The 16462-nt window shown below is 41.7% G+C and overlaps 1 protein-coding gene across 1 annotated transcript in view; it reads right to left on the minus strand.

The window, feature by feature from the left end:
• The window catches only part of PTAR1 (protein prenyltransferase alpha subunit repeat containing 1), a 36983-nt gene extending 34481 nt beyond the window's left edge, over positions 1 to 2502 (minus strand). Inside the window, exon 1 of the mRNA XM_083818808.1 lies at positions 2308 to 2502. Within this exon, the coding sequence (XP_083674934.1) occupies positions 2308 to 2393 (86 nt within the window). The 5' untranslated portion in view covers positions 2394 to 2502. The remainder of the gene's footprint in view (positions 1 to 2307) is intronic.
• Between the last annotated feature and the right edge of the window lie 13960 nt (positions 2503 to 16462).

Consider the following 16462-nt stretch of genomic DNA (forward strand, 5'->3'; position numbering starts at 1 on the left):
CACTCCCTAGATTCCCTGGTTTTCCATTATTGTCTGTTGAATTTTATGATTTTTTTTTTGGTGTGCATGGATTTATTTTCCTAAAAGCAAGTACTACGGTCATGCTCCAAAAAACGCATGAACTACCTTTGGATTTACGGGTTATCAATGTATCACAGTAACTCACATTCCTAAAACACACAATGGAAGCTGCTAGAACTCAGTGAATGATTTAACTGAGGTTGTCACTGAAGGCCTCAGTCATTACAGAGCTTCTTCAACCTGCATCGAGACTGGAGAAGTTAGGTGCAACCATCTGCTGAGCTCTGCCAGCAGCAAGACAAATTTCGTATCAGCAAGGACTTAACAAAGCAAGTTTCTTTCTCAGCCCCCAGCAGAGAAATTTGCAATCATACCGAAAGATGCCTTGATTTAGAGTTTCAAATCTAATAAAGCGAAGCGTGTTGTTTAAACAAACACAGTAAGAACGTAGTGAATTGAGACAGAAAAAGTGATCTGAGCTAAAGTGATATAGATCATTGTCAGCAAACTAGAAAGCATCCTCTGATTTCACACACAAATGTTGGGCTACCATCTAAGAGTTCAGCTTTCCAATTACACCCATAAAACTCACGTACTTTTTTGACAAGCGAATCTTATATTCTGTTTGACCTCACGTGCACAGAAAAGCAAAGTTCAAAAAGAAGACATGCACTGATCTGTTCAGTGTTGGCAATCCACCAGTTCCAGTGGGACAACTCATGCCAATGATTTTATTGGAACCTGTGCTTGTAGGGACTGGGTAAAAGTATCTTCCAGTAAACTTCATAGCCTTATGCAAGCTTGCTCCAAATCTAATTCAAAACAAATAAATAAAAGAGAAAGAACAATGTTCTAGTTAGCCCAAAATTGATTTTTTACATGCTTTTATTGTTGACCAGAGACAACGCCCCCTTTAAACCCTAGAAAATGGGGAGCCTGCCAGAACAAAGCATCCATTCCAACAGAAGCAACGGGGGCAAGTGAACAAAGAGTCAAAGACATGGGACAACAAATGCTGTAATAGCGATTAGAGTCGGGGACAAAAGTATGAGGTCCTAAACGAACACTGTGCACTGGGCAAGCCACTTATTTTCTGTGCAGCCAGATTTAAAGAATTCAAAACTGGATCTGTGACACAAACGGGACACTCAGTTGAAGACGATAAAGTCTGACAGGGACTGCAAAGGATCACGAACGTCCTGGCCCACAGGAGGAAGGCAGGGTGTCGGACCTATGAGGACGCCTGACCATCGGGGCTGCAATCCGCTGCTCCAGAGGCAGAAGGCCTGGAGCCAAGGGCCTGGAGCCTGTTTTATCCACACGGGCGCTGTGGCCCAGAAGCCTGGCCGGCTGAATTCCCCCTGCTCCACCTCAGGTGAGCGGTACACCAGCCCGTGCTTCCTCACTCCAAGCATGACACAGCGCATCGGTCTCGGCGCACATGACTCTTATAACCTACTTTCACCCCCTGGATTGTATGAAAGAAAACAGCAACAGCAGCATATTCTTCCAAAACACGGTCTCCGAGTTTGCCATCGCTAAAGAATTTTGGAGAACGAGTAGGGACTAGAAAGGCTCACAGCGTTCATTCACAAATACTGTCTGTTTACAGCATATTACGGCTCACAACCTAAAAATGAAACTCCATGGCAAAACGCAGTTCTTTTTTAGGCAGCACCCATATGCTGTATTTTAAAACCTGGCCACCTACCCAAGTGGTTAGCTACTTTTAGAGAAGCGTGAGGATGCTCGTCCTGATCCTCTCCCTCGAGCAAATTAAAAAAGCACACGCAGGGCTCCTAAGTAACTGCTCGGCGTGCCATTTTCTGGGGCAGACTACCAGGCCGCCACCCCAGGGACTGCAGCCCTTTCTTGACACACACGTCGGAGTCACAAAGCTGCTCCCCGCGATCTGCTGTCTCACTTGCCGTAGCTAACATGGAGGCTGGCCGGGCAGAAAGTCGCTCCCCTTACACGCCGTGTGTCTCGAAACAAAGGACGGGAGGAGAAGCCGGGGTGGGAGAGGCACCTCGGCCGGGGGCTCGGGGCTGCCACCACCTCAACCGGGGGCTCGGGGCTGGCTCCGTACGAGCCGGGCTCGCAGCGCCGGCCCCGCCGTGCCGAGAACCGCCCGCTGAGCACACCCGGCCCTCCCCGGGCAGCCCGGCCACAGGCAGCCGCTGCGGCTCCCCCGGAGCCGGGAGGGCAGCTCCGGACCCTCCGCGGCCCCGTCGCCGTCCCCGGCCCCGTCCCCGTGCCCGCTCCCGGCCCGGCGGCGCCGCTCACATGTGCGGGTTCCGCGCGAAGGCGTTGCGGATGTCCTTCACCACCCGCTGCACCAGCACCGCCACCTCCTCCGGCGACTCGGCCATCTTCCGCCTCCGCCGCCGAGCCCAGCCGAGCCGAGCCGGGCCGTGCCGGGCCGTGCCGAGCCGAGCCGAGCTCTTCCGGGTCGGCCGGCAACGCGGGGCCTCCGTGCGGCTGGGGCGGCCCCGGCTCGGCGCCCCCCGGCGGCCGGTGGCGGCGGAGGGGCCGGCGCCGCCCTGAGGGGCCCGGCTCGGCTCGGCCCCGGCCGCTGAGGCGCCGCCGGCGGGTCCGTGGCCGCGTCCTTTTCGGCCGAGGGCACGAAGCGTGAAGAACAGATTGTAACTGAAACATAACTGAGGTGTCCGATGGTTGTGCGAAAAATGCCTTAGCTGCGGTATTTCATTGTTTGAAAAATAATGCCTTGCTCCCCAACAAGCCGTTTTACAAAACGCTAGCTGTGCGTTATTTAAGTTCTCTCTCGTTTTCAAGCTTGCTCCGTCCTCACCATCGTCCGCACCACCGCCAGGAGGCCCTGGCAGTGTATGCCCTTCTCCAGGGCAAAAAAGAGGAGGGAAAGACTCTGTGTAGAAAAGGAGCTCTGTCAAGGAAATGTGTAGAAGAGGAAGGTGGATGTCCCCTAGAGAAACGCTGAATGTGTTCTCACATGCTCAGGTTGCCAGGTTTTTGCTGGGTTTGTAAATAAGTTAATCTTTACCTAAAGCAGACATACGTTTCATGCTGATGCTTGTTTTTTCAGTAGTTAAACAGTACCATATATGTTCGGATGTGACAAATACGGATGCTGAGGAGTGCAGGGAACCCCAAGCGACGCAAGACACTGATGGAAGTGCAGGGTTAAAAGCTAAAATGAATGTCAGAGACATCTTCTGCAGCAATTGCTGAAAGATAGCTTACTGTGTTTTATGTTGCTTTCCACATACTCCCTGAAATAATATTTTAAGTTTTTATGGATGTCTCTTTAAGCCTGCTGTAGTATTCTTCCTCTCACGAGAAAGGGCAACTCTACCTCCTCATCTTCCCAACCTGTCTCTCCTGAAGAGCCTGTGTCCCTTCACTGCAGCCCTCACCATGGGAGCCATCCCACCACATCTCTGTGGTCCCAGAAAGACCCTAGCCTTGCAGCTGCACGCAGGTTGCTAGCTTGCACCATCCTGATCTCCCACAAACTGCCCTGAGGATTTCTCCGTAATGGTGCATTGTGGGCACTTAAGTACGTGCAAATGCTGGAGGTGAACCCTATTTTGTTGATTTGGGGGATTCTCTCCTGTCACATCACCCCAGGCACTTTGCTCCTCAACCCTGTCCATCGTTCCCTGACAAGCCTGCCAGTTACTCTCTCTGGCACTACTTGAACGGAGATTAACAGAGGTGGTGTACCAGCCTGTTTGGGAAGTCCCCTTGGTTTGACATACACTTGCTTATGTCCATTTTGGGTGACTAGTGGATGCTGTATTGCTTAAAATTATGTCTTGTTAAATCAGGTTTTCAGTGATTAGCCCACTTTATTCACTATTTAAAACTGTTATTTCCCTTACAGCTTTTGAAACTCGGGCCTTCCAGTCAAACGTGTGAAAGAGAAAATGGTAATATGCAAAGAGATAATATAGATTTAAATTAAATTTTCTCTGTCTGAGCTGAGAAAACTGCAAACATTAAAAAAAAAAAAAAAAACAACTTGTGAACAAGGATGATCCAGTTTCCCGGGATTTTTTTTTTTTTTTTGAATTGTTTTATTTTGAAGGATTTAGAATCATAGAATGAATCTCGAAATGGGCTGGGTTACAATGGACTTTGAAGATCACCTGGGCATGATCTAGTGGGGATGCTGCCCACTAGAACAGGTTGCCCAAAGCCCCATCCAACGTGGCCTTGAACACTTCCAGGGATGAGGCATCCACAGCTTCTCTGGGCAGCCTGTGCCAGTGCCTCACCACCCTCACAGTGAAGAATTTCTTCCTAATATCTAATCTAAATCTCGTGTCTTTTAGTTTAAAGCCATTACCCCTCCTATTATCACTTCATTCCCTGATAGAAAGTCCTTCTCCATTTTAATAGTAACACAGGAAATATACTTAGTTCTCAGTGCCTGACATTATTTTTGATTGAAAATGTCCCTCAACATTCCTGTATATTTCTGAATCTTGGTAATGTAATTGTTTGTTAATACTGAAACAGTGTATGTTCTCACTTTTTTTTTCCTTACATCCTTTTTTTTTTTTTTTTTTTCCTTCCCCCCGCCCCTCATTTTCAAATATATCCAGCAGTGTGCTTCAGGACACTTATCATTTGAGTAGTCTTCTCAGCCTTGATAAAAGGAGAGGTTACAGAGGCAGGAGATTACATCATTATCTGTTATAGCAATACTGATAGGAAACAATTTTGGAAAAATCTCTCAAATGGAAAACTTTGTGAAGCTGACATCTGTAAGGGCAAATACCTTCTTTAGAATGTAGCGTCATTTTTTGTTCCACCAATAGAGTTCTGGTGCTGAATGAAGCAGCACATTTTAGAGAAACTACATGGGAAAGAAGCAGTTTTTATGGGTTAATAAAGGCTGTTAAAGTCACATTGCATGTTTTATTTGGGTTTATGCCTGCCTTGTTTTTGTTTGACTGTTTTTTCCTAGCTTTCCTGCTTTACTTGTTTGAAATGGATAACCTTAATTTCATTTTTCTGCAAAGATGATGTTGGTTTTTAATCCTAAGCATTCGGGAACTTGTCACATGGATGGACATGGTCACTCTGAACAGTTCTAAGCATTCTCATTCTTGGACTTGGAAACAAAATAGGTTCTAGCTATTGAAATAGCTTATAAATGCAAGACACACCTGAACTCTCCTTTTATGGAGAAAGGAGCTTTTTGTAGAGCATCGCAAAAGTTGGCAGACAAACAGTTAATGACCAAAAAGAGATTATTGATGTGCAACCTGAAATATCAACTTTGATAAGTGACTAATTCTTTTTTTATTATTTTTTTTTAATTTAACACATTGTAACATTTTTGACCAAAATCTTAAAATATCAGTTTGTGATGTGATACTGACAGTTGGAAATTTTAGTCCCCACAACAGAATTTCTAAAAATTACATGGATTTTCCTTTTAAAAATACATATTTTTAGATTCAAAACAAAAGAAAAGAAAGCAAAAACAACAAAACACAAAACAACCTAGTGCAGTGCCTGAGAAATAATAAAAAGTATTACTTTCTTTGTAATACATGTGGAGAAAGTTTGTTGTTCGTTGTTTTCTTACATTAGCTAGTTATTAGTTTACACTGGAGGTCAGATTGTAACTGTGTTACAGTGGTACTCAAATATTGTCAATTGCTTCTTCCTTGCAACAAAACCAGATAATTCGTATGAAAAATTTGTCCTAAGTTATTGCTGAGTCAAAATTTAATATGCCAATATAATTCTTCAGCTACAATAAATTGTGTTTTATTATAATCGTTTCTTAAACACTGTAGGAACTGTGGTGTGGCTCAGTTCATAATGTGATCAATGTATCAGTGGGCTAGTTGAAATGGCATTGTAGAGGGACAGTGCAGACATGGCCCTCAGCTGGATGAAAGAGAAAAGGAATGGCTAGAAAAGGGGAGCAAACCTCACACTGAAATGTGCAGAAAAATCTGAATAAAAGGTTTCTCAGAAACATCCCATACTTTCTATAATTTTGATTTAATGAAATTAAATTGAGGCTATTAGGTTTTCTGTGTTTCTCCACATTAATTTTTTCCCCATTCTTACTAAATTAAATGTATTTGAAGCGCCAAGAAAAGGTGCTCATGCATACTAAACTGTCTACTCTCTTTTGTTGAATAATATTAATCCATGTAACAGTTGAAGCTAAATTGATTTTAATTCTAGAGTAACCTTAGGCAGGAAATGTTAAATTACTAAAACATATACTTGTGTTTTATTAATACATATTTAATGCGATGAAAGTGTTTCTAATATGCCAAGTGATGTTTTTTTTTTTTTTCTGAAAATCAAACTGCATTTATTTTCACTTAGATCTACTTTTAATCTGGAGCTGTTCCAGCAGCACTTGTATATATATATGTGTGCTGCCAAGTGGTTTGAGTACACCTACCCTGTCTGCTGCAAAATGGTGGCAATTGATTCAAATATACACTTGAATCAGCTAATCACGCGCAATCAACAGAATCAATTAAGATAAGTCTGTAACCACATTTTTCCTCTTTTTAAATGTGATTTATTTGTTTTAAGTTCTGTGAAGGAATAACAACTGTTTTAGTGCTGGGTGTGTACTATTATACATACCGTTAGTCCAATGTTAGCTAAGACAAAGATGAGATATCTTTATATAGTTTTCCATATCAGCAAACTCATGTTGAAACTGTTTCTCTACCTAGATAACTGTACAGTCTACCTCTGCTTTCATCATGATTTTACTTATGATTTTTAAGGACTGATGCAGACAAGTAATATATATGACTATTTTTTTTGTTTTCCCTCCTATTGTAGCATGAAGGTGGGATGATTGCTTGGTTTTATAAATGAGCATGTATTATCTTGTGCCTAGATCATCTTGAAACATTCTTCCTTACTGCCAGAGGCCACATTTGACTGCTTTTGAGAATGTTTTCTTATTTTTTAGGGAAAGTCAGAAGTCAGTCTCAGAATATTTCCTTATATGTAAGAGCACTAATTTTTATATGTAAAAGCATTAATTTCTGTTTAGGATACAGATGATAGAGAATGGAATTCTGTGACTTCCTGACTTCACTTTGTTGTATATTTACATATTTTAATACGTAATATTACTATTCTTCACAACAGTCTTGCAATAAGTGAAAGTATGTAAATCAGTGGCAGGTGGGCTTGACTGGTTTAAACTGAAGAGACTTGGAGCCTTCATCTGGAAACTGAAGGGACAAGGAAGAAATTCCTTACTCATGTCGATGTGTGTGTAGTGGACTGCTGGATAAGGACTGCATGCAAAAACAAAGTACAAAAATTTACTTTTTACAGTGATTTAGTATGCATTTTTTATTAGACTGAATAGATTTTCTTACTCAAAAAAAAAATCTCCTATTCTATAAAAGATATTATAGACTATAACATAGAAATCTGAAAGATGGACTTTGGTACTTAAGAAAGAAGAAAAGCATTATGTCTATACTGACAAGAACGGAGGAAATACTTCATTTCGGTGACATAGAAAGAGGTCACAGAGGAGCAGAACGCTTCAGAAATGCAAAATAATTTGTGCTAGTTCCATTTCATCATCTAACACCTATAGACTTACCACAGTTACTAAGAATAGTGTTCAGTTCTATACGAGGACAGAGTTGTTTAGCACTTACTCTTGGTGGAGGGAGAAGGAAGGTGATACACTGTGTTAATAGAAACACCAAAAAATTGGAAAAACTGACATTTTAATAAGCTTTCTAATCTATTCTTTATTTAATATTTTTGTATAACATTAATTGGGTATACTACTGTTTAATTATGAGATATATGTTTTTGAATGTTTGAAACTACTTTGTGATTAAAATGATACGTACATTATTTGTGTGATATGTTATTTCTCTTAGGTGTTATAAACTAAAGGTATAACCTTGTGCAGTAATTTTAAAAATGGCAACTATATGAAAGATTTTGCCACTATCCTCAGCAAATAAATGTGAGGATTACAGCCATCTGCTGTGGGGATGCGAGAGGGCTCCGTGTGGCCTTGCTGCTCTCTCCTGCCCCGGCCCCCTCAGGCACCCCTCTGACAGGCACCACTCTGGCAGTGCTTCTTCAGCTGTTACTTTCAGGGTGCTCTGGCTACCCCCAGTTGAAAGGGCTTATTCTTAATGGGAGAGTTAAGGGTGCTTGGGTGGCTGTCAAAGGTATTCTTTTGTGGAAGTCTGTGTCCAAAACATCAGTAAGTAACCGAAAAACTAGGGCTGGCTTTTTGCCTTGGTCATGGCTTCCAGGGCCCAGAATGAACAGCAGAGATCTAGTAGCCTCTCTTTAAAGAGGAAAGCTGAGCATAACTTGATATGGGTATCTTGTTTTCTCCCCAAAACTGTCATATGTCACTGGTTGTGCACAAGGAGTTGCTGACCACACAGGATAAAGTGAAGTTCGAGTGCTTGCAGGTGAGGTGGCGCGCATGTGTAGGAGTGGGAAGTGTCTGCCTGGATAAAACACTAACCCTGTTGTGTACAGCTGTTGTTCTGCTTTCTCTTCAAGCAAACAAAGCATGTATATGCCCTTCCCTTCTTGTGATATGTCTATAATATCTTCAGCTTGTGTTAATAGAACCTCTGTAGGTGTAAATACTGCAAACAGAACATTTTTTTTTTTTAATTTTTTAATTTTTATTCACACCTTCAAACTGGTGCTAGGATTCTGACCACAAAGCAGCTGGTACAGGCGAGTAACACCTTGACTTCAGCGTGAGGATTCAAGGTGTGAAGGGAAAGATAGCAGGGATGCTTTCTCACAGATATATTTAGAAATGATTGTAACACATGCTTTTCTTCCCCTTACATCTGTCCTTCTCAAACTCTGAAGATACCTTGTAATAAGAACTGCTTTTTGTTGTTATGTTTGTTACTTTTTTTCCTCTTCCGAAGGAAAAAAAAAAAAAAAGTAATAATTGTTATAACTGTTTCTTATAGAATGTGTGTTATCAGACAGCAAGCCATGGCTAACGTTTCAGGCCTGTCAGATACCAAATTATTTCAAAATTTATTTCTACTTCACCATTACACATTGAATAACATATACAAGTTGCCTGAAATCTTACCATTGGTCAGATGGCACTTTACACACTGCTGTTGATAATGGCTAAAGTCTTAAGTACACTGGCCATGTCCATTCAAAGAAGTTAGTCTGTCATGTCAGTTTTCAAAAACTCGTCAGGTTCTATGTATCCCCAACAACTATACTGTTTTTAGTTTGCTCATTACACAGTAATGAGTGCCTGTATTCACACTGGGTGCAAAGAAGACGGAGCCAGGCTCTTTTCAGTGGTGCCCAGTGACAGGACAAGAAGTAAGGGGCACCAAGTAGAACACAGGAGGTTCCCTCTGAACATCAGAAAGCATTTCACTGTGCAGGTGGTGGAGCACTGGCACAGGCTGCCCAGAGAGGCTGTGGAGTCTCCCTCCTTGGAGATCTTCAAAAGCTGCCTGGACATAGGCCTGGGAAGCCTGCTTGAGGTGTCCCTGCTTGAGCAGGGGCAAGGAATCATATGGCCTCCATAGGTCTCCTCCAACCCCAAACATTCTGTGATTCTGTGATTTAAGAGCCTTCCAAGTTTTTTACCTCAATCCACCTCTGTGACTGTGGTGGTTGTACCCAGCTGGGCAGCTAAACTCCACTACAACCACTCTCTCACTCCTCCTCCTCAAAGGAACAGGGGAAGAAGATATGATGGAAAGTGCTTAAGGGTTGAGATAAGGACAGGGAGATCACTCAACAATTATCATCATGGGCAAAACAGACGCAGCATAGGGAAATTAATAAAATTTATCGCCTCTCACTAGCAGACTAGAACAGGGAGAAACAAGAAAATAAAGCAAACTAAAAATACCTTCTCCTCATCCACCCTTTTCTACCTCCTCCCCCCAAGCAGTGCTGGGGAATGGGGAATGGGGACTACGGTCAGTCCCAAACGCTTTGTCTCCGCCGCTACCTCACGGTCCATCTCTGCCCCTGCTCCCCGTGGGGTCCCTCCCACGGGATGCCGTCCTTCCCGAACTGAGCCTGCGGGGGCTGCCCACAGGCAGCAGCTCTTCAAGCACTGCTCCCACATGGCTCCGTACCACGGGGTCCATCCATCAGGATGCTCATCAGTTGCTCTCACTCTTGTGTATTACAGTTGTGACTGAAAAAAGCTAGCTTGCAGGCTTCATCTAGCACAACGCATAATGCAGATTACAGCTCTGACCTTTCTCTGAACCAATGTGACTGCCCCCTCACCATATAAACACAAACAATAGTCATATTGCCAGTGGTCTTAAGATGTGAGGCAAACTGACAGCAACATTTATAATGTCCTGGTGACTCATGCTTCTTGCAACTGTCAGCTTATCTCATGAACGTTTTGCTATTCCTTGTCTTCCTGTGATGATTGCATCTTAAGTTAAATGTAGGTGTAGTGATCTGTTTTGGTACAAGCTGTCAAGACACCAGGCTAGCCCCACAGGTTTTGCTCACATAGTATATAATTTTCCCTCATAGTTGAACCGTGTATTACCATAGCCCACTGAATGATGGTAACAGCAGCAACTAGCTTAACTGGACTTTTTATTCTGAATTTATGTATTAACTATTGTCAGTCTGAATCCTTGCCTTACTCACAAACCCTAATGCTAGCCTATACCAATGCCACTTAATTTGTTCTATTAGTCCAAACTGGTACTAGCAGTCAACTCACCTTCTTTCTTAATTTATTTTTCAGCTGTTGCATTATTTTTTTCCAGTTGCAGTCCTTCTTAATGGTAAATATATGGGAGGACATAAGCATTCAGAGAACTGGCTAGATATATTCCAAAGGAAACACCTTTTTCTTTCATCTTCCCAAATTCAAATATTTTGCTCTGCTTAATCTAATCCTTAAATTTTACCTCTTCTTATTTATTAAATATTTTTCTTATTTCTGTTGTATAGTATTTAAAATGGTGCTGTCTACTGAGACCAAACTTCCAATAAGTCACAGATATATATGGTTGGTTCCTTTAATGCACATACCACAAGGAAAATTTAAGTTAAAAAAGGCTAACTAAGGACACTTCTGTCAGTTTTCATGTATATGACAATCATACATTCACTGGAGAATGGCCTGGTGTATTATCCCCAAGTGTAATGGGTACAGCATTGCTTTCAACATTTTGTTTCTTGGTGTTGTCTTGCATTGCATTCTGGCCTAGTATCCTTGTTTGAACATCAGTATTTCAAATCATAATCTGTTATCCTATCAAGAATAAATATCTGTATTCTGACTATATGTGAATTTCAGTTGTTAATGCTTTTAATGACAATTCAGCTAACTAGTATGTAGAAAACTTTTGTTGTTGTTATTGTTTTTAACTTACAATATCATGGATTCACTATGTGATCAGGAACCTTGTTTATTAAAACTTTTCTGAAAGATTGGAAAGAATGAGAACTTCTTTGACTTTTTGAACCTGATACCCTGCTTTATTTTCTTCTGATATTTTTCTATTTCTATCTTTATTTTAATGGCTGAATGCTCTTAGAGTTACCTAGGGAACCCTGCTGCTAACAAGAAAGTACGAGCTGAGTTTCTTGATTGAAATACTTCCTATGGATGAGTTCCACCCAATTAATATTGACAGAGACCAGAATGTTTTTCCAGAAGCCCTTTCACAAGGCTGTAGATTTTGAAAGCTTTTGATTTTTTTTTTAGATTTTGAAAGGCTATGTTTTCTGGCTTTAATAAAATGAAAATTATGGGTGAATGCTTTTAGTTACGTGATTCAGTGCAAACACATGCTGTCTCACATCCAGACTGTGAAAAAAGAATAAAGTTACCATAGATTCAGAATATACCCATCAGTTTATCTTCTCTTTTTTTCCTGTTGTGCTTGAAAATGAAAGATCAGATGATACAGCCCTGCCCCTGAAACACGACAAGGTGTTTGCATTGCTGTGTTGACAAGGGTCATGTTGCTGATTAAGATGGGATTTTGCTGGTGATTAATGTCTCTGGAGCATGTGCTGGAAACCTGTGGCATTATTATTATTATTTTTTTTCTTTTTTCTTAGAAATACTGTTCACAAGTCAGTACCCTCCTCCAACAGTTAAAGTATTGACATGATGAGATCAATTATTCTCTGAAATTGTTTACCTCTTCTACCTTTTATGGGGAGCTGGAGTTGTTGTTGTGGGTAGTAAGTAGGAATCTGACTTAAGCCTCTCCAGTGATGAGACTAAATCATGTTTTTGCCCCACAAAGCTGGAAATCTTCAAGACACACAAGTGACTCTGGTGGTTCAGACTAGTTCCAATAGTATGTCACTGCTCAGAGGACACAACTGGATACCTAGGGAAGACTAATCAAAAAGTCACAGCATCACAGAATCACAGAATGGTTGAGGTTGGAAGAGACCTCTGGAGGTCATCCAGTCCAACCTCCCTGCTCAAACATCATCACCTAGAGCACATTGCACAAGATGATGTCCAGGTGGGTTTTGAATATCTGCAGGGAGAGAGACTACACAGCCTGTTGCAGTGCTCTGTCACCCTCACAGTAAACCCATCATATTCAGATGGAACTTCGTGTGTTTCAGTTTGTGCCTCTTGCTTCTCATCCCATTGCTGGGCACCACTGAAAAAAGTCTGGCCCCATCCTCTCGACACCCTACCTTCAGATATTTGTAGACATTGATAAGATCCCCTCTCAGCCTTCTCTTCTCCAAGCTAAACAGGCCCAGCTCTCTCAGCCTGTCCTTGTACAACAGGTGCTCCAGTCCCCTCATCCTTTTGGTAGCCCTCCTCTGAACTCCCTCCAGTAGCTCCATGTCCCTCTTGTACTGGGGAGCCCAGAACTGGACACAATACTCCAGCTGTGGCCACACCAGGGCTGAGTAGAGGGGGAGGATCACCTCCCTTGACCTGCTGGCAACACTCTTCTGAATGCAGCCCAGGATACCGCTGGCCTTCTTGGCCACAAGGGCACATTGCTGGCTCATGGTCAGGCGGCTCTCCACCATGACTCCCAGGTCCCTCTCTGCAGAGCTGCTCTCCGGCAGGTCAGCCCCAAGCCTGTACTGGTGCTTCAGGTTGCTCCTGCCCAGGTGCAGGACCCTGCACTTGCCCTTGTTGAACTTCATGAGGTTCCTCTCAGCCCATCCCTCCAGCCTGTCCAGGTCCCTCTGTATGACAACACAGTCTTCCAGGAGTACCAGCTGCTCCTCCCTGATTTGTTTTCTAAGTAACCCTCAAAAGATCTCACTAAAAAATTCTCAAGTCTTCCCTTGAACCCATATAAATTCTTTGACGTCTCTGCATATGTGAGCTGTAGTCTCTGATTTCTCATTTTCAGGAAGGTTAGCAGTTTAGTATTTGCTGGGAGGAACAAGAAAGGTTATACCATTGAGGTTACGTTGTGTCCATTATTGGATATTGGCTGTTTTTAGTTGCACACAATTTCTGAAATGTGAAACTTCGCATCATCCTCCACTCCTAGCTTTTTGTCCCCTTCTGGTAAGTCAGTGTGTGTACCTATTTATATAAATTTTGGTGGGCAAAAAACAGTTCTTGTTCACCCAAGTCATTAGCAAAGTTGTCAGACATCCTTTGCACTGTTAAAAGCTCATGCAGTGTTTCTGTTTTGTTTTGCTTTGCTTTTGTTAAAGCCATTTAAAAAGAAAAAAGTGAAAGCATAGCTAGGAATGGATCATTAATGAACAGTTTGGTAACTTTACCTGTTTACCTTTTTTTTTGGTGGAGTGAAATTTAATTAATGGGTAAAATTAATTTGGGTGAAATTTAACTAATGTTATTGACATTCTCTAGATCAGTTGCAATGTCATCAGACACACAGAATTAAAAGTGAGGTTCTGCATGCAGCTGAGTTCCTCAATCCTACCTTTGTTAAATACATTTTTAATTTGTTTTTAAACACAAACAACTTTGCTCTTCTTTCATAAGGATGGCTGTAAAACAGCAGTTCAGGTTCTCCTGTACACAAAGGAGAATTTGCGAATTAGACAAAGCATGTGAAGAATAAATTCTCGTGTCTCACTATGATTTTTGATGTCAGAGTTCAGGAATTTCTGAATTATTAATGTCATGATACTGCAAGTTAACAATTCATTGTGACATGTCAGTCAGCAGTAAAGTTATGCAAGTTCAGAGAAAGTAGCATTTGTAAATATTTAACATGAATATGCTAGGGCTTTTGTGTTTACAGAAGTGACTGATGTGACTGTCCAAAGTTATCAAGTATCTCATTATCTGGGATACCAGACTGATTTCAGGATAAAAGCTCTGCTCTTAGCAGGTAGAAATCAGGTGACCCAATGAGAGAAGCGAGTGGGGATGTTTAACTGCTGTTATTAGGGAATTGTCACAAGACTTCTTTTCTGGCACTTTTTTAACACCACTTAAACAAAGTAATAAATGGAAATGCTTCTGGAATTTCACTGTCTGCTCTTATGTTTCTAGGTTTGGGTGTGTTTCAGAGTGATAGATGCATCTAACAAAGCATGAATAACAACAGCATCTTAGGTGACCTAAGGAAAAATATGAAGGCAAATATTATTTATTGAAACCATGAAGGCCAAGGCACAATTCTTGAAATCTTGTGTAATATTTTATTCAGAAAAAAAACATTATGCATGCAGGAGTATAGGAGGATGAGCACTTAGAATTGTGGCGTCACAATTTTAGTTTGGAAGGGACCTCTGGAGATTACCTAGTCTACTTCCTTGCTCAGGGGGGTTGTTCTTCAGGCTGAACAGTCTCAGCTTTCTCAGCCTCTTCTCATCTGAGAGATGCTCCAGTCCCCTAATCATCTTTGTGCCCTACAAACCCACTCATCTAATTTTGAAGGTTATCATGTTGGTCAGGCAGGATTTGCCCTCTGTGAATCCATCCCGATTGCTCCCAGTCACCTTCCTGCCCTTTATATCTTTGGAAATAGTTTCCAGAATTATTTGCCCTGTCAGTTTTCTTGTGATTGAGCTGAGGCTGACCAGTCTACTTTTTTGGGTCCTCTTTCTTGACCTCCTTCAAGGCATAAGTGACACTAGTTCTCTTCTAGGCCACAGGAGTCTCTCCCAGTTCTCGTGACCTTTCAAAGATAACTAAGATTAATCTTATGATGACAAGGGTCAGCTCGCTCAGCTTTCATGGGTGCATCCTGTCAGGACCCATGGACTTGAGTATGTTGAATCCATTTAAAAGCTCCTTAAACTGACCCTCTTCCACAAAGGTCTTCTTTCTTGCTCCAGACTTTCTTATAGGCCCCTGGGGCCTGGGATTTCTGAGGGCAAGTCCAAGGCAAAGAGGACATTGAGTTCATCATTCTTGTCTCTGTTCTTTGTCACCAGACCCTCTGCCCCAATTAATAGCATTTTCCCTAATCTTCCTTTGTCCTTTACTTCCCATCCTACCATGGTGCTCTTCCAAGATGAGCTTTACTCCATTTTCTTGATATACTCCTGTTAGGTACTTAAAGACAGTAGTAGGGCTGCCTGGTAGATTTTTCTCCTTATTGTTGAATAAACTCAGCTCTCACAGCTTCTGCTCACACAACACTTGTTCCAGGTCCTTGACTAGCTTGATGGTCTCTACTGGTCTCTCTGTAGTATTTCAATGTCTTACTTATTCTCTGGACCCCCAAACTGGACACAGTACTCAGAATATTGTCTTTTAGGCACAGAATACTTCATTTGATTTGGCTTCTTGAACTGTTTTAATAAAATGTCCAAAATAACTGCAATATTAAAATGAAATTTGACCTCTAATGCAGTTACCAAATAGGTTGAAGACCTTGTGAGGTCCACAAATATGTGGACCACCTCTCCTGTTCCGGGTGAAAGATCCTTTTTTAACTTTGAGGGTTAAACTTGTGAATCCACAGCTCTCAGAAGTCAGATAATGCTGTTCAGATCAAATGCTCAAGAGTGGAAGAAAACTATGTTATATGCAAACTAAATACTTGTGGTTCAGGAACTTGCTTGTCAGTGATTACAAATAAAGTTTATAACATGATTATTTATTTATTTATTCATTTATTTAAGTCCCCCTCTCTCCTCCCTACAGGCCAAGGTTTCCCTTTTAAGCTTTCAAAGCATATTGATCTGACAGAAAAGAACAACCAATTTCGTTTAAGGGTGATGAATGCAAGTCTCAAACACTTCAATCAGGCTAGATAATGCAAAAACCCTTATAAGCACATGGCTATTGAGAATATCAGCTGTCACCTCCGAAGCCTTCAGATTCTGCAATACTCAGTCCTGTACTTGCAACTTAGAATGCCATATTGCATTATGAATTTATTAACATGGATTTCTAGAAATAGGGAGCTGATATCAAGACTGAAGTTTTCTTTGAATCAGGGACTTATTTGTTCCTCTGTATTCTAAGCAGTGAAATTACAGTTTTAATTAAGCTGAT

This window comes from Anser anser (assembly GCF_964211835.1).
Source record: "Anser anser genome assembly, chromosome: Z".
NCBI classification, from domain to species: domain Eukaryota; kingdom Metazoa; phylum Chordata; class Aves; order Anseriformes; family Anatidae; genus Anser; species Anser anser.